This window comes from Lissotriton helveticus, chromosome 10 (assembly GCF_964261635.1).
Source record: "Lissotriton helveticus chromosome 10, aLisHel1.1, whole genome shotgun sequence".
Classification (NCBI taxonomy): domain Eukaryota; kingdom Metazoa; phylum Chordata; class Amphibia; order Caudata; family Salamandridae; genus Lissotriton; species Lissotriton helveticus.
Genome location: NC_136071.1, coordinates 1117436680 through 1117455756, shown reverse-complemented (window position 1 = coordinate 1117455756; position 19077 = coordinate 1117436680). Strand labels below are relative to the sequence as shown.

Genomic DNA, 19077 nt, shown 5'->3' with positions numbered 1-19077 from the left:
CATAGTTGCCAATATGAAGGTTGCTAAGGAGGTATTTTGTTTGTTGGGATGGCTGCAGCAAAGGGACTTGCTCATTACTCTAGATCCCAACCATCCTGACCACGTTTTAGGATATAGTGACTTAATATGTCAAGTTATTGAAGATACATCTGTAGAATTGGAGAAGTTATTTCCTAAAGTGTTGTCATCCAATCTGAGATTATTGAAGGATTTTGTACATAAAATCATATTAAAACCTGGTGCTGTGCCTAAAGTACACAAAGTCAGAAATATTTCCTCATCCATGAGGCAAGCCTTAAGGGAAGAACTGGATAGGCTATGTAGTCAGGACATAATTGAAGGGATCGGGTCGTCCTAATGGTTGTCACCTGTGGTAGTGGTACACAAACCAAATGGAAAAACTAGACTTTGTGTTGATCTGAGAGATCTGAATAAATGTGTGTAGGTGGATCAACATCCGTTGCCAAGTATTGGGGAAATGTTTTCGGCATTGAAGGGGCCACTGTGTTTTCAACATTAGATTTATCCAATGTTTATCATCAGATTGCTCTGCATGAGAATAGCAAGTCGTATACTTCATTTATAACTCATGAAGGAGCATTTGGGTACAAACTAATGCCATGTGGTCTAATTTCAGCTTCAGCAGTATTCCAAAGAGGCATGCATAAATTGTTTAAGGAAGTAAAAAATTCTTTGTATTTTCAAGATTATATATTAATTTTTGTGAACAACAAGCAAGATCCTGGCGAGACTTCATATAAGGTTCTGAGTATTTTACAGTCATGGTAGGACTTTAACCAAAGAGCAATGCAAATTTGAAGTGGAATCTGTGGACTATTTGGGGCACAACATTAGCAAAAATGGAGTACTACTGAAGCTAAATTTGGTAAAGGTAATAGCGGGGGCTCCAGATCCCCAGAATGAAGATCAGTTTAGATCATTTCTTGGCTTAGCAGAATATTATGACAAGTTTATTCTATTGTTTGCAGAGAAGAGAAATTACATGAGAAGTCTCATTAAAAAAACATCAATTTGTTCGGAGTGAAGAGTGTGCTGCTGAATTTGTCAATCTGAAAAAAGAGATTTCCTTTGCTCCGGCGAAGGCAAATTTTGACATCTGATGTAATATGATTATGTTTACAGGTGCAAGTAAAGTGGGCATTGGTGCTGTCTTGATGCAAAACCATGAGAGCAAATTGGTCACCATTGTGTTTGCATTAAGGCAACTATCACTATGGCCAGAGGTTAATCTGGTTCATCAGATTGATTCACATACGGTAATACAATTTCTAAATGAGTTCTTTGAAAAAGAAGGTTTCCCCAAGTGTTTTGTTACGGACAATGGAGTGCAGTTGAGATCCTCAGAGATGAGATATTATTTGGATAAGCATGGGATTAGTCATTTACGAACTTCCTTATACTAACCACAAAGTAACGGCATTGTGGAAAGGTGGATAAGGGATTTGGAGGAAGGGCTACAGTTGGCATTGGCCAATGGGAAACTTTGTTGTCAGGCCCTCAAAGACTTATTATGGAATTATAGGGTCACACCCAGAACTTTGGGAGATATGTCTCCATTTGAGAAAATGAGACTAAGGAAGGCAATGTGTAATCTGAACCAGATGTGGAATTTGCAAATAAAACATAAAGTTGCTGGTACCATAGTGTTCTGGTCAGATCATAGATGGTTGTCAAATGATAAACATGAGTCTTATCAGGGACACAAAAGTCACATACATCAATACACCACAGGTGAATGGGTCCGGGTGAAAAAGGGAAGATTAGTTAAATCTGGATAATCAACGTTTTCAATTCCCATGAAAATTGACCTACTGTTATATCCTGGCCTAGGAGGTTGGTTGGAATCAGATGGTAGAACCATGGGGGGGGGGAGGATCCATATTCCATACAACAGCAGTTGGCCCAGGCTTTTCCTTGAGAGAGACGCGCATATATGTATCTCTAATAAACCTACCTTGAACACCCATCACGCGTGGCTGTCATAATTAGAGTGGTCATTATACCCATCACATTATTTCCCAATGTTGCCAAAAATGATTGAAATCATTGTGGCCCCTGAAGGCAGGGGTGTCGGTGCCATGATGTTAATGTACCTATCAGTGGCATTGGGCAATGTGGACCATTCCATCCTCCTTGATGGGCTACCAGTAGTGACTGCTGTCACAGCAGAGTGATGGGGTGGGGGAGGGACTTGCAGTGGGGGTGGGACAAAATAAAATAAAGAACTTACCTTCTCCTCACCGATCGCCACTCTTCTCCTTTCTGCTGAGGCCCTCAATCTCCCCTGCAGCCAATCTCAGCACTTATCTCATGCTGGTACCAGCAAGAGAGAAGCGCTGTGATTGGCCTGAGTGGGCTTGTTTTCTGCTCCAAAGGGGACTGGGAGCCTATGGCTGCTATTCTATCAACCTGGCAATGCAACTCTGGTTGGGAAAATGTCAGTGTGCATGACGGTTTGGCCTTCCTGAAACAACCGGCCAAACCGTCAGGTGCACTGAGTGCAGTGCCACCACTCCTCCTGTGACTCCGGCCCTCTCCCCCCTGCGATGACCCTGTCCACAAGATGTAGCAGGAAAGGAAAAATAAAAACAGAAATGAACCCATTTAATTATCGTTTTATTTTTCAAATTTTGAGGCCTCTAGCGGAGATAGCGTTTTTGGTCACGTTATCAAGCGGACCCAGGAACGTACTTTTAGTCTTTAGACGCTTTGCGTTGTGTGTGCCTAGTGACTCACCTTAGCACCGGCCTCCATTACTGGCTTTCCATTACAGTTGATTGGCGATTTACTCACACTTCGGATATCATCTTGGCAGTCATATTACACATTTCTTTGTTTGACTCCGCTATCTTACACTTGTCTGGTACCGATCACACCATAGCGACAACTACGTTTTCTCTCCTTTATGAACACCAGCTGGCTCATTTACAGACATTCTACTTCGTACCGGAAGCACTTCGCCCTACGACAGTTGTGCCGTTTTCATCCATAACCTTGCTTTGCATTGGTTCAGGACAAGATACATCCCTTCATGATCGTCATTTTTCTTGTTACACCATGTTATTCATCTATTTAGCCTTGAGAAAGTCGTGGTACGGACTTTGTACCGACGAAACACGTGTTGGCTGTTTCCTTTGATGTTTTGGCTGTTTCCTTTGATGTTTCTTGAATACATGGAATAAAAAACAAATACAAAAGGACTTTGGCTCCAATATCCTGTATAAGAAAGAAGACTTGCTGAAGATATGTGTGATGCTATTGTTATCTTTAGATATGCAACTACTGTGATTAATAGGTCATATGTTTGACACCACATATAGGATAGTACTCATTCGACCCCTTTGTTTGTATGTTTGTTTTTGCTAATCCTTTGGATTTGCATTAGTCACCCTACGTAGTGAGTGACGGTGGTCTTCGTAGCACTCCGATTTGATCACTTTTATCTCGCTTTACTACAGTCCTAAGACCTTTGTCTTTCTACCATATATGTGACTGTGCGGTTACTCCCTTCTAGGGAACACCACTACCAATTTCTTATCACTGAATTGAATGTGAGGGGCCCCTCCAGCACATCTTGCAGAGTGGGCCTCTCATGTTTTGTTACACCACTGGCCGGAGGAGCCGCGACTGTAAACTACATAAGATTGGCACTGGTGGTAGCCCTCATGATTAGTTTCCACCCTTATTATTTGAATTCTCTTAGAAAAGAAGAGGATATTGTGTAAGGGTCCGAGCTGCCAACTTTGGAACTGGGGAACCAGGTTTAAGTCTCAGCGTCCGCTCAACATCCTGTAATTGTGGGCAAACCACTCAATCTACCAGTGCCTAAAAAACATAAATGAATACCTCCTTGTGTAATGCAACTGGAACTCATGTAAAGCACTCCAAAGCTTCGGGTCGAGTTCGCTCTGCATAAAATTGCAAATAAATATATCTTTAGCCCTTTCTAGTCTAACAGCCACACGATCCCCAGGGCTCTGCCTATTTCTGCAACAGTGATTTTGAGCCTTTGTAAAGATTCATTGCTTTCATAATCTCCATTTTTATGCACGCTAATGATATTCAGGTTCTAAAAAGCGGTCCGACATCCCTAGGGATATGTGTTTTTTTGCATGCTTGAGAAAAAAAAATATTTAAATGAAAAATGTAAGGTTAGATTTTGGGATCTGACAAGGTTCGAATATGGTTAATGATGTTGTTGGCACTAGGCCCAGGGTCAGAATTAGGGTTGGGAGCGGGAAGTGTTATGGTGTGTGTAAATAAACATTTTCTTAACTTTCGTTATTTACCGTAGCACTTTATTCCTAGAAATGGTATATCTCCTTGTCGTCCCATCCACACAGGCATTCACCTGCTTGCCTCGAAAAGTCACTTTTATAATGCACCGTTTGCTACCTCCTGTATTTTGTTGGCTCACGATTGTCATTTTTGCTTCATTTAATGTAACGTTTGCTTTTGTATCTCTTTCACTTGTAATGTTCTCATGTATCAGTTCTGTTCCTATTGTGAAGCGCTCTGACACCTTCGGGTAAAGTCCGCTCTATATAAAAACGCACAAATAAATACATAAATAAATAAATAAATAGGAGCGAGCGCTTCGAGGAGGCTATAGTGGCCTCTAGGCGCTATATAAATAACCGTATCGTTCTGACACAGACGTCTGCCTGTGGTTTACGTTTAAATAACCCCCTGTAGGATGAAGGCACTGCCACCCGCTTTTGTCTGGAATCTCTGAAGCCTGGCAGAGGGCGTTCCCTTTGTGCATTAGCATACCGACAGCCCCCGCGCGCCTCCATCCTGGCATGGAGGCGAGGAGGGCGTGTGCGGGGCATGTCTCGCCTCCGCCGCGCTGCCAGATGAAGGGACTTCTCGCTGATAAGGGAGGCAGCTGAGAGGGGCTCAGTGACAGCGGAGGGGCGGAGCTGTGCGGCGCCCCGCCCGCCGCTGCTGCCTCAGAGGAGGCCAGGCCGGGGCTGTTGCCACACGCATCTGTCTGCAGCTGCTCCAGTTGTGCCAGCGGTGGGGTGGCACTGCAGCTCGGCCATGCCCCTCAGCCAGCAGGTCTGAGCCCGGGCCGGGGGACGATGCGTTCTCCTGCTGGATATTCAAGAGCACGAAAAAGAGGAAAAGCGGAGAGCTGGGACGGGGGGCTGTGGAGCCCACTGCGGGGAGAGAGCTGTGCCTTTGTGGAGACTCAGAGCTGAAGCAATAATAACTGGAAACACTGGTGGGGCCTCTGCAGGGGAAATAAGCATCACGCACCCCGACGCGCAGGGCACCATGGACATGGGCAAAAGAGCCAGGGCAGAGGAGCCCGTGCCCCACGAGGAGGAAGAGGTGGACCCCAGGATACAGGTAGGCACGGCATGACACTTGCCCTCTCTGCAGCTGCCCCATCCGCCATGCTGCTCTGTGCCACCACCCCACCCATCCTTCCCAGAAAAATACAAGAACAGGTTAATGGTCAAACGAGACCTCTAAGCTAGCTCGGCATGTTAACGCGCCTGCTGCTGATATCTCCCTGAAATCTGGAGGGCTCTCGTTCGGGTCTGGCTCAGCCTTTCATCCAGACGAGGGTTATAAACGAGTTCTGTGGCGTTGAAATATTAATAACCGATGCTGTTCACAGCGTTTCGAGGCTGTAGCGAGCGCTATGTGAACGCACCTTTAACATTATTGTTATGCAAAGTAGCGGCAGGAGCTTGCCGTCTGCATTCTTGGCCAGGCTGGCTCAACCTTTCATCCTTCTGTGGTCGGGCAAGTGGATACCATTTGTTAGTCGAAACAGGACAGTTCATAACCGTGCTTTGATAGTTAATGATTTGGCGGGGGTACTATACACTTAGGCCAAGGGTTGCTGTTATTAAGCGCCAAGAAGCGGCTTCGAAGCAAATTCCGCTAACACCGTGTGCGTCCATTCTGCTCACGGCGAACGGGCCTCGTCTCTGTATAGTCTTTTGTGCTCAGGCCTTTGAGTTATTATTGCTTTAAAGAGTGTTTTGTTGCGAGAACAGATCGCCTCGCAGCCGGGGAGGGAAGGAGGAAGGTGGAGCAGGGTGGGTCACGCCGCTCTAACTGCTTTCACTTTTAATCTATTGACATCTCCCGTCTGAGGCACCCAACAAAAGGCCTCCACGGGGAGGCGCTGTGCCTTGCGAAGTATTTTCCTCGAGTGAACAGTAAAGTGTGTGGAATTCTGTCAAGAGCACGGAGACCTTGTGGTTTAATTATAACCACCTGGCTGTGAGCACAGAGAAGGGGCCCGAGTCTTGGGTGAATTACGGCCCGGGGCTTTAACGCAGTGCGGTGTAGGAACAATGGCATATAGGAGTGTTAGGAGTCCGTCTCTTGTAGGTTCACGGTTCTTGTGTGTGTCTGTTTGGACTTTCTGGGTGTTTTCACGTGCAGTCTTTTTATAAAACAGCTGGGCACTTGTGTCGCCTTCTGCCAGCCTCTGCTCCGCTGCCAACAACGCTTTGCATGCTGGGATATACAAAATATGCTCACACGTAGGCCCTCGCAGAGCCCCACAGAGTAGGGGGCGCTTCCATCTCGAGGCGCATCTCCTGAGCTTTGTGAAAGGCTAAGCGTGCACCAGTCGATATCTGAGGCCCCTTTCAGCAGCAGGCCCAGGCCAAGGGGCAGTCTCGGACCCCCCCATCTGGGCCTGGTGCTCATACTCACACACATAGGGTGAGTAAGGTAAGGTAAATTTTATTGCACAGTTAATTAAAACTCACAATTTAAAATACACAGCATCAGGGGCGGCCTTAGGCATGTGCAAGCTGTGCACCTGCACAGGGCCACCAAACCCCAGGGGCCTCCACGCCAATATATATCCTTAATATAATAATCCTCTGAGGATGGATACATATTTGCGTGGCGGCCCCTGGCAGGGATTTGGCGGCCTCCGGCTCTGTTCCACTTCCAAACACCCTGACCCCGGTACCGCCCCTCTTCACTGGCCTCCGTGCCTGCGTTCCTCCTGGTTCCTGAGCTCCGGGGGGCTCCACCCCGCCCGGACCCCCTCTTCCAGGGCCCCCTACCTATGCTCCCTGCTCAGGGCCGCATGAGCCTAGAGCCGCCCCTGACAGCATTAAAAGAGATATATGTCAAAGTTAAAAATGAATTGTCAGAGGTTAAAATTATGTAAATTCGTGTTAACAGTTTGCTTTTTATCATTGTTCATTAGAGCTACAGACCCGAGATTATGCTCAAAGGCACTGTCTTTCTGTTACTCAGTTTCCTCGTTTTGTGTTTCATTGATTCTCTCCACTGCGTCAAGGAATTTTTTAAGTCGGCAGTTTAGTTGGATCTCCTGCGGGTTGAAGCATAATTTAACTGCCTGTCTGCAGGATCTGGTGCCCTTCTGGTTCCATATTGCACGTAGTAAGGATCTCCTTATGTCCGTCAAGCTAGGGCAGATACATATTATATGGGTTAGATCTTCAGGTCCTGCTCCGCAGACACAACAAGTTTGATCTTCTTGATTCCTTTTCCATGAGGCCAGATGAGGGAGAATTGGTAGTATGCCGAGTCGTAGCTTTAGAAATTTTTCCTTGATCTTCTGTTTGAATCCGTGGTCTAGGTACGCTTGAGGCTTTAATGTTTTGGTGTCGTTTAGGACTGTCCATCCGTGAGCCCTTTTTGATAGAGTTTCCTTATCTTCTAGTAGCGATATTGTTTTTGTTACTTTCGTTACTAACTTTTTGAAGCTTTTATGATCTACCGGGGTGTCCCAGAGGTCAGTCAGTTCGAGTCTTTCTAGTGATTCCGTCAGATACTTTCTTGCATGTGATTGTTCTCGACGCTGCAACTCAATCCAGAGGTGAGCATTTAAGGTGCCTTGCTCTGCATTTCTAATCTTATGCCAGCATTTTATAAAGCTGCCCCTTCTTTCCACTGTCTGTTTTTGAACCCCGAACTCCAGGCGGATTTGGGCAGGAGATACATAGCTGGGTAGCTGAAAGATGGATCTGTAGGTTTTACTGATCACTTTGTCGAGGGTCAGTGCATCTTTTCCAAGAGTTGATTCACTCCCATATGTCAGCGTCGGTTGAAGGCGAGCTCTCAGTACTTGTAGAAACGGGTTAAGCATACAGTCTGGCAGTATTTTCTTCAGAGGCTTCATCACAAGATAACTCATGGTGCCTTTTCGATGTAGCGTCTCTAATTGGGGTTTAAACGAGCCTCTGCTGTCTACTAAGACCCCCAGGTACTTGTAGCACGTTACATGGTCCAGTTTGTGTCCCTCCAAGTACCAGCTATTTTTCCTGGCCTTCTTGTAGTTCAAGGCCATAGTTCTTGTTTTCTTTAAGTTAATGGTTAGTCCGTTGCGCTGTGAAAATGAGCTGGTAGTGTTTAAAAGGTGCTGGAGGCCAGTTGGAGTACGACTTATTAGGACAAGGTCGTCGGCATTGAGGAGATTGGACAGCGTGATGTCTCCCAGACGCGAGGCGTGCGATTTGATGCTGTCCCGTTCCCCTGGTAGGTCTGCGAGGAAAAGATTAAACAGAGTAGGGGCTAGGACGCACCCTTGTTTCAGGCCTTTAAAGGTGTTGATTCGCCTAGAGAGGTGCGTCCCGTCACCCAGCTTAATCTTGACCCAGGTGTTGGTGTGAAGTAGGATCAGCTGCTTCAAGAGGGGTTGTGGAATCTCCCATTTTTCAAGCTTATGCCATAGTTTGCCCCGGTCCACATGGTCGAAGGCGGAGCTGTAATCTATAAACATAGAAACAGCGAGTTCTTTCCTACTTTGTCCGCGTCGGTCAGCAGAGTTAGGGCCATGACGTTGGTGGTGGTTCCTTGTCCTCTGCAGAATCCTGTTTGATTTGCCGGGATTATATGCTTTGACGCTGCCCAAGATGTCAGTTCGTCCAATAAAATACCAGCGTAGTACTTTGCCTCTATGTCTAGTAGGGCAATCAGCCGGTAGTTGCAAGGATTGCTCCTGTCTCCCTGCTTATAAATTGGGCTTATAATCGATCCTTTCCAGGATTCCGGGCAGGTTTCTGATACCTGTGCGCACCTAAAGAGTGGTACTAACGTGTTACTCCAGAATTCGGTGTCATATTTAAATATTATCGGTGGTATCCCGTTTGGGCCTGGGGCTCCTTCCATTTTCCCCTTCTTTATTTGAGTTTTTATCCGATCCGCTGTTATATTGATTTTATTTTCCTTGGTTGTTGTTATTTTGCTATTGGTCGTTGCCCTGTTAGTCTTCTTTTGGTCATGTTTTTCCATTATGCTTTTCGTGCGATTTCTGGGCACTTTTCCTACTTTTCCTGTTTCGTTGTCCTTCTTGTTGTTCTCTGTATCCTGAGTTGTCTGGTCTGTGAGGTTGCCTTCATCAGTTTTGTAGAAAAAGGGTCAGGCAGATCAGGTCGATTACCCCTTTTCAAGGTTTGCCCGGCGTTAGCCACCTCTCACCCAACTCACGGTTACCAAATAAAGAGGCAGGCGCTGAAGACTGGAAGGCAGGAAACAGGAGTTTATTCCGACGGAGCAGAACACGTCAAATCAGACAACAGGGTATCTTCTCGAGGTGCTCTAAACGCATCCTTGAGGCCTGGCCTCTTATACACAGGTTTATTGCTTTATTACATGAAAGGGGCCTAAAAAGGGACAAGGTGGTGTGGCCAATGTTTCATGATTTTCACTTTACGCTCAACAGTGGCTATGGTGAACATAAATGAACGCCGCTTATGTATACCGATTTTAGTCATTTTCCATAGTCCCCAGTTTTTATCATAAGTTAGGTCATTTCTGTTCATGTCTGAGGTAAGGACGTTCAAGCTGACATTTAGTTATACTAATAAGGGAAGTATGTGGCTGGGCTGTCTATTGAGGTCTTTGATAGCCCATATGCATTACGGGCAGACGGAAATAATCCTGCTATCAATGCTGACAGAATCGTACATAACCACATGTAGTCAATGCGATAGGCGAGGAGGCAGTGTATACAAAATTACATTAGCTGCGTTATACGTTAGACCTTGGAGACGGGGACATTATTTAGACGATGTAGGAAATTCGTTCGAATACAAACATGATGTCATACAAAAAGGTTCTGGCAGGATAAGGGCTATTATCACTTGGAGTCTGAACCCCAAGGGGGTCCAAAAACTAGAAAGCATGTTCATGTGCATAACTGGTGTTCTACAATCATCAAGATACAGAGTTAGCGTTTTCTTTGTTATCCATGTACAGTTGGAAGTGACCGATGTAATGTTTCGAAAGCTCAATTGGGTGATAATCAATACAAGTGGTTGGGAGAGGAATTCAAATTAATACAAGTGTCATTCAAGGGGTGTCAATGTTCAAAAAGGGTTCGTCTTTCCAGTGTCTTTTTATAGTGAGCCATCACTGGTAGGCTCTCATTGTTTTTCTTCTTTCGTTGGCACTGTTGAGCACCGGCGGTGGAGCTATGCGTCCAGCTCGGATTCAGATTTTGCGTTGGAGGGTGTGGCCACTCTTTGCTCTCGGACCACAGTCCTGGTTGTCCTGTTCCCTAACTAATCTATCATAGGTACCTTAGGCGGGGTACCCGCATTCCGTTCTTCTTTCGTGACAAACCCTACTCTATCTTTGTGCTGTGCTTCTTCTTCAAGTCAAGTTCAAAGAAAAACTCCGTATGGAAAAAAGGGGGCGATGGGGGCGTGCTTTGGGAGGCTGAGGGAAGAGAGGGTGGAGTGGGATCAGATCTGAAACGGACCAAGGAGGGCAGAAATTTCGAGCAAGTGGGCTCATCAATCGGGCAAAATGGGCTGGGACTTTCGGCACGAGCTCATCAACATGCAGGGGCTTCTGGACAGCCCTTCTTTCCTTCACTTTCCACGTTTGAGAATGGTGCCTCGTCCCGCAACTCTTTGCTCTGTGGCTCCACCTTGGTCGAGGTCATAGATATTCCCCGATCTGCAGCCAGGCTGTGCGTCACGTCCAGCCCCTCTCCTCCGACGACTGCACGTTATCCTTAAATGAGTATAAAAGACAATTTTTAGAGAATTGGCAGGGGAAGACGTTTACACACTTTAATTTCTCTCCCAACCCCAAGTAGTTGGGGAAACGTTTATCGGTCATGATAGGGTGGAGGCTTATTTATCCTTACGACGGGGTATGCTGTTAATTCATAAATCATTGCTGTGGTGTAGGTTTGCGGGCAATTCTACGAATTTTCCATAATCATGTCTGTTAGGTGTTGATTCCTGTTACATTCGTAAACGTGGCAAGGAGTCTGGTGTCTGTCAATTACATGGTCTATTAAATTCAAACCGGCTCCTCCGGTAGAGGCTCGCCTTTCTAAAACAAATCCTGTTGAGCTATATTTTTCTTCAGGGTCTGCTAATTTTATGAGAAAGTGTGAGGGGCTACTATCATGGGCTTATAGGTACCTTTTTCCAGGGAAGGACATACGTTAAGCATTTTTCTTTTCTGAAAGCAACGGCTAACTTTGATCAGTTTTAGATGATTATTATTATTTTTTTTTAAAACAAGGTCATCAGCTACAGTCTTTAAGATTTTCTGGGACGGCTGGTACAGAACTGGGACCATTCTGAAAAACGGGGACGTTTCGGACATTCTACTTTTGTGCAATGGGCGGTGGTAATCTGAATGAGGAAGGTGGTGTTACTAAAGTACTAAAACAAAAAGCCACTGACATATAGTTCCCTTTTAAGGGTCAGATTAGGGGACTTCAGTCGTCTTACCTGTCCTTTCTTTCTCAGCCAATTAAGTTTCATCATTTTACAGAAAGGAGAGGCAGTAATATGGCAAAATACGATCGTTTTGTTTCTGTCAATTTGTTCAAACACTGTCGTCTCTAAAGCCAATTATTCCTGTACCGGCGAGGTACAGTGTCGTCATTTATTCAAAAGGGAGCAAGGGAGCCCTCAGAGGGAGAGAGCGACGTGCGCACAAAATAGGCTATTAGTACATGTACAACATAAAAAGAGAGAGAGAGAGAGAAAAACGTGTATAATAATAGGCTATTCAGTGCACACACATATAGATCAGTACGGGTCAGTTTCATGTATAAAACACAAGCTGAGGGAAAACATAAATTCATAGTTTACGTATACACAAATACCAGATAGGGTGCAACAGTACATACATCAAGTACGAAAACCTAAGACAAAACACAGAGCTATTTTGGGCAAAAGGACTTTTTCATGCGTGTTGCGCATTCTCAGTATTCCATTTAATTCATTTGGGGGTCGAGCTCTTTATTCTCCTTCCTTCCTAATAGTGGACAATTTTTGTTGGTAACCTCGTTTTTAAAAAAAAATACTTACTCCCTCTTAGTTGGTCGGACACTAGTCCAGTCGTGCTTATACTCACGGTGGGGTCTTCCAACATCTAGCAAGTGACGATCCAAGCTGAGGTAAAGGAGGGGTGCCAGTCGGACGTGCGATGGTACAATTCTGACTTTTCTATGAGGGTGGAAGAAGAAGGGGTAAATCTAAAACACAACAAAATCCCTAATTTCTGGGCTGAGGGGGATTTGGGATGAACCCCAACCCGGGGTACTCTTGACTTCTCCTATTTAGTCAGCACGTAAATTGACTCACTGGTGCGCATTATTTTGGGTGTACATTTGGGATATCGGTTCGGGTCCGAGGTACTACAATAACCCTTCAAGTTTCTGGTGTAGGCCACTCTCCCATTCACTAGCTCCAGAGAGGGAGAGAGTCGTTCCTAGGTAAGGTAAGTGCTATATTCTTTTTCGTCCTTCACATGCAGGTACCATGTTCGGGCTTATTTTTCTTATTCCCTCAACCGCTCGATCAACACCTCTGTCATACAAAAAGCATTCTTTTATCGACCTAGACGTGCGCCACACATACGCATTCATACCGTACAAATCAGGGCCCATGCGCACATTCATACCATAACATTTTTCACGCTCCCAGAGACAGCTTTTTCATACAATGTACCGTCTCACAGAGCTAGCCTATTTTCCTCGCGTGGAACACGGTGTGTTTTAGGTCTTCTCCATACTTCAGCTGAAATTCCGATATTAATCCTGCAGAAAAAGAAAAGAGGGGGGGGGCAGTGTTCAAAGCACATCAGCGCGCATAAACATAAAAAATGTTTTTACCTACCACGTACCTGACTTATCTCTGTGGGATGCAGTCCCTTTTATCTCGGCATTGAAGCCCAGAGGAACCGGTAGTGCGGCAAGGGTGACCAATGGTAGTCTGTTTATTACATAGATCGCCCGAGGGCGGTAGTACAGACCGCGTGTGGGAGAGGGTCAAAGGCCAGGGGTATTCAGTATAAGGTGGGGGGGAGGTGACGGATTCATGTTTTCATTCGAGGAAAAGAAATGGTTTACGGTGGTATAGGGTCGTTATCAGTTTAAATGGCTGTTATGATGCTAGTTCCATATATATTTTTCTTTTAAAACCTTGATTGAAAAAGATGTCAGCATTCAAATACGGGCCTCCAACCATACAGGCCGGCCACGGGGCAGACGGGAAATGCATGGGGTAAGGAGAGATTACACTTGTAGTATAGGAGTATGTAATGACCGAGCCATTTTAATTGGAAAAACTAAACTGGACAAATGGTTGCAGGATCAATGAAGGTTGATTTTATAATTGAAAGTAAAACAGGATCAGTTACAATAAAATCGTTCATACGCATACAATGGGCGAGCATCATGAGTAGCATTAGCATTGCTTCGAAAATACAGTAATCAATAGTGAATAAGAACCAATATCAGTAGGGTTGTCCGCATGCCCAGTCAGTACCCTTCCCCGCCCGCCACGTGCTTAAGGACCGTATACATATCCCATAATATCAAGGCTACGTAACTAAAACGTCATAAGGAGTTGCAAGTCTCGCCTATACTGGCGCCATTTTGGGGCGTGGCCGGGTGGGTCCAGAGTATAGTCCAAATGCCTCCGACAACTAGCGGCTGGACCAGAATCCCTTTCGGCAGTTCAAAAAGTTCGTTAGCGCCAACAGAGAGGACAGGCGGCGTGGACTGCGGCTTAAAGGCGAGGAAGGCAAAATTTTCCCTACCGGGTCACGCTGAGGTCCCACCGGAGCTGATCGAGTTGGCAGTCTACAGTGTCTCTTAGTAATTCGGAAAAAGGCCGGTGTCAGCATGAGAGCACCACCATCTTGTGACAACGTTGTGGCCACTCCGGAGAGCGGGACAGCAGGTGTATCCCTCCACAGATACGTTGAATCAGTCTTTCCTTTGACACCAGATGTGGATAAGGTGGCGGTCGCCCGGGGCAGTGGCATATCCATGGGGGATAGTCGAGCAACAGTGGCGGTTGCCCCCACCGGAAGCCTGCGGGAGTCGAGGGCCAACGACTCTCATAGAATCTTTAAAGCTTGGACAATGTCTTCAAGAGTGTGGCTCATGCCCGAGCAGGCAAGCATTCGAGTTCCAGAGTAGTCCAGAGCCGTTCTAGTGGACCAGGCCCAAATCCAGGGAGCCGGCCGCCATTTTGAGCGTTCCGCAGCAGTAGCTGCTCTTCACCCCGGCCACCGGAGCAGGTCCTCCGGCCATCCAACCGAGTGGAACGCCAATGGCAGTCCTGGTGCAGCCGTCCGGCAGGTGAAACGTTAATGGTTGTCCTGCTGCAGCTGACTGGCGAGTGAAACGCTAAGGGTCGCCCGCTGCAGCTGGTCGGCGAGTGAAACGCTAAGGGTTGCCCTGTTGCAGCTGGTCGGCGAGTGAAACGCTAAGGGGCCCCCTGCTGCAGCTGGTCGGCGAGTGAAACGCTAAGGGGCGCCCTGCTGCAGCTGGTGAACCTCCTCCTGGGGAGGTGGGGGAGGCCCGTTTGCGTCGCCTCCCCCCCCAGGGCGCCCCACGCCGTCTTTCGGTGCAGCATTATCCGCACAACGACTTCCTCGCTCCATCCCAGGCCTCCACCGATGCCACATCGCCGGCTGATGGATTTTGTAGGCTTTCTATAGCCCAAAGCCTACTAAAAAGTAGCCCAAAAGTAGCCCAATGCTGCTACTCTAAGGAAGGAGGGACAGGGACAGCGTCAAGCAGACGGTGAATGCGTTGGGTTTGTTGTTGCAGCCGGCTGCCATGTAAATAGTTGTTTAATAAAAAGTTTTTTTAAATAGTTGTTTAATAAAAAGTTTTAACATGTTACTTTGCTGGAGTGTTGTATTTATTTATAATATTTGCATAGGGTTTGTCGTTATTTAGGCGGGGTGGGCGGTGGAGCCGAGCTGTCTTGCAGCCATCATGGCGTCGAGTTCGGCTCTTCTCACTAGTTTCATATTTCTCATGAGGGGTTGTTCCTAATGTTTTTATTTTAGCGAGGTCAAAAAGAGATCCCATCAGTGGCCTACTGATTTTGCTCGATTCCTTTTGTTTTTCCTAACGATTTTTATGTTATTGTTTGCTAGCACGATACAGCGGCTAATCCGCATTTTTTATATTTATGTCCTTTTTATTAGGGGCGTCCTCCGGTGGAGCCGAATGATCTACCTCTAATAAACGGTCCGGGCTGAACCAACTACCAACAAACGGGGCAAAGATAGGCATGACGGGTTACAAAGGGGACAAAAGTCTGCACTACCTATCCTTCACTATCCGCAAAGACTAAACAGAGTATTGCGACCCTGTGCTTATTTGTGAATAGAGAATAACCCAAAGAGAACCAATTCCGAACGATCAATGTTCGGTCAAACAATCAATCAAATGAGGGATAAAAATAGGCACGACGGATTACAACGGGGGGCAAAAGCCTGCGTTACCTATCCTTCACTATTCACAAGGACTAAACAGAGTATTGCGACTCTGTGCTTTTTTGTAAATAGAGAATGATCCAAAGAGAACCAATTCCAAAGCAGTAAATGCTTGGATAACAATCAATCAAATGGAGAGGGAAGTAGGCACGACGGATTACAAAGGGGCAAAGGCCTGCGTTACCTACCCTTCACTATCTGCAAAGACTAAACAGAGTATGGCGACTCTGTGCTTGTTTGCAAATAGAGAATCTCTCAGAAATAATCAAATGAGTAATACTAGTATTTTCAAACAATCAAACAATCAATTCGCGACTCGTCGTGTTACACGACCTTACCCGGACCGCATGGACAGTTTCTCGCCTTCCGCATCCAGCACCTGATCGTCCTCTATTCTCCGTAATTGCTGTGGCACTCCTGATGGTTCCCAGTCAGGACCGTAGATCACTCGAGAGAGGTCTGCTCGGAACCAGTGAAGTTCGGATGATCGGCTACCAGACGAGGGTCTATCGGGCAGGTGCACTTCCCGATCGTTGCAGTCGTTCACTCTGTTGTTGGGACCTCTCCCACTGGATCCACGTGTCACTGATGGGCCCCACGTTTGGGACGCCAATTGTAGAAAAAGGGTCAGGCAGATCAGGTCGATTACCCCTTTTCAAGGTTTGCCCGGCGTTAGCCGCCTCTCACCCAACTCACGGTTACCAAATAAAGAGGCAGGCGCTGGAGACTGGAAGGCAGGAAACAGGAGTTTATTCCGACAGAGCAGAACACGTCAAATCAGACAACAGGGTATCTTCTCGAGGTGCTCTAAACGCATCCTTGAGGCCTGGCCTCTTATACACAGGTTTATTGCTTTATTACATGAAGCACATTCTTGTCAATACTTTGATGTACGGAAAGACATCCTCGGAATCCTCACTTTGGGCCTGTTCCCACACACATTTACAGTAGAAGTCCCCACCCCGGTCACAGTAGGTGATGACTATCGCACACCAGGACATTCCGTCGATTCCCGGAATGTGTCTCTGATCGGATCTCATGGGGTGGGGGGGGGCTTTGATCAGTCAGAGATCCTTTGAATCGGGGCAGCTGCTTACTGTAAGGGGGCCAATAAATAGTATCCGCAGGGCCAGGTGGCGCCCTGGGAACGGGCAGGAAGATTGGGCACAGAGAAAAAGGGGGTTCATCAAAGGATGGGGAGGTGTTGGCCGGGAGCGGAATGCGTTTCCGAGGCAGAGTGGCGCTGGAGGGGAGTTTTATGGTTCAGGTATGAGAGAGCGGGGGCTGTCAGCGCGCGGGGGGATGCTTGCGAGGTCAGAGGGAGAGACGCGCTAGCTAGCGGCGCTGGGCAGGGAGACCATGGTTTTCAAAATGGCTGCCACTTACGCGCACGAAGGGGCCTAAAAAGGGACAAGGTGGTGTGGCCAATGTTTCATGATTTTCACTTTACGCTCAACAGTGGCTATGGTGAACATAAATGAACGCCGCTTATGTATACCGATTTTAGTCATTTTCCACAGTTTGATTAAAATGATTGTGCAAGTAGTCAGCCCAAGCTGCCTCTGATATGTATGAGCTTATTTAGTGGTGCCCTGGCCGCTGTAAGCTGTGAATTGTTTGCCAAAATGTGGCACTGTTTTTTAGTTTCGAGTCGTGCTTTTATTTTTGCCCAGAGTTCGTCGTTTGCGTGTCTTTTGGTTTCCCAGATTGCCTTTTTTAATCTTGCTTTTAAACCGCGTAGGGCGTCTTGCAGAGGATCTTTTTTAGACTGTGTGCGGAGTTGGTTCAAAAGTTGCTTTATATTCCGTTTAAGTCTTTTTATCGCCACTGTGCTTGTCTTACTTGGTATAGACTTCGGAAGTTTGCCTTTGAGCGTCCTTGGTTTTGGTGCATGTTTGATCCCGAGGGTCTTCGTGTACCACTCCCAAGCCTCTATTGGGTTTGCAGCCAAGTTGCCCTGATGAAATAGCTCGTTCACGTTTGTCGACAGTTCTTCGATCTTATCTTGCTTGTATCTTGTACGTTTGAAGTCTGATGTATATTCGGACCCGGCGCTAGCCCTGACTTCCATAGGACTCTCTCTGGTTGTCCTTAAAACGATTTCTTGTGGCAGATGGTCGCTTTGATCGCTGACACCCATTTTAATTGATTTAATGATGTCAAATAGTGGGAGGGTTGCAAATGTGTAGTCCAGGTGGGAGGAGCTTGTTGCGGAGTGGTAGGTTGATGCTGGGGGGGTGTCTTCTATAAACCGGCCATTCAGCACCCTTAGATTTAATTGCTCTAAGTCTTTTAACAATTGATTTGAGCACTTGGTTTGCTTAATTGGGAGTGCTCGTGCTTGGGTTGGAATTCCCCAGGCTCTGTTGAGGTCATGTGCTAATTCGTCGTCTGTTGCGGTTCCAAAAAGAAAGAGATTAAAGTCGCCTGCCAGGATTAAGTTCTCAGCTTCCCCCTCATCCAAGATTCTTGCTGTCTCCTTGACCAACTCTCTTGCACCTTTCCGTCTGTGCTTCGGGTGTATGTAGGAGTAGATTATAATGAGGGTGTGGCCCGGCTTTCTGGTGTTAATTGTTATGGCAGTCGCCTGTATAACGTTAGGGGCTATGGTTTTAGTCTTTATTTCCTTCATTGATCCTATTTTAAGGATTGAGGCAAGGATCATCAGTCCGCCTGATCTGTGTCCAAAGGATGAGGTCCTGGTAGCTGGGACGATTTGCGTCATGTATCCTTCTAGGACTATCTCGGTTTCTTCCCAAGTTTCTTGTAACAATATCAGGTCTAATGACCTTAAGTATTTTAGTCTTTCATGATCATCCAATTTGTCAGTCAAGCCATTTATGTTCCAGATGCATACTCTGAGGGGGGGACACAGGCCAGACTGAGGCACTTAGCCAAGGATTGGCTGGCCCAACAGTAGAGCCAATGCTGACTGTCCTCAAGGCTAAACAAATTCCGGCCATTAATTACAGCCACCTGGCTTTCCCGGGAGCTCTAGACAAATTCATAGCGACAGCCCAGATAAAATCATATAAGCAGGGCACAAGTCGTAAAAAAAGAATTGGGGGGAACGCTGTCACCGGAAGTGACATCATGACAGGAAGTGATGTCACGAAAGGTGCCGAGCTCCTCGTCCCAGAGAGGCCAAAGAGTGAAGCCCAGCTGTTTGCCCGGGGGTCGGTATCCCCCCGGTAAAATAAGTGGGGGGACGCCGTCCACCCGCGTGGTACCCCGACTCGAGCCCTGCATATAAGAGGGTGCTGCAGGCGCCGAGACAAGCAAGGGACACCAGGCTACGACTGGAACTAGTGCTCTGCAGATCAGAATTGGCCC

General features: G+C 46.7%; 1 protein-coding gene across 1 annotated transcript in view; it reads left to right on the top strand.

Moving 5' to 3' along the window:
* The first annotated feature begins 4875 nt into the window (after nt 1-4875).
* SH3BP5 (SH3 domain binding protein 5) overlaps nt 4876-19077 on the top strand; it is a 253938-nt gene continuing 239736 nt past the window's right edge. Inside the window, exon 1 of the mRNA XM_078663894.1 lies at nt 4876-5376. Within this exon, the coding sequence (XP_078520020.1) occupies nt 5302-5376 (75 nt within the window). The 5' untranslated portion in view covers nt 4876-5301. The remainder of the gene's footprint in view (nt 5377-19077) is intronic.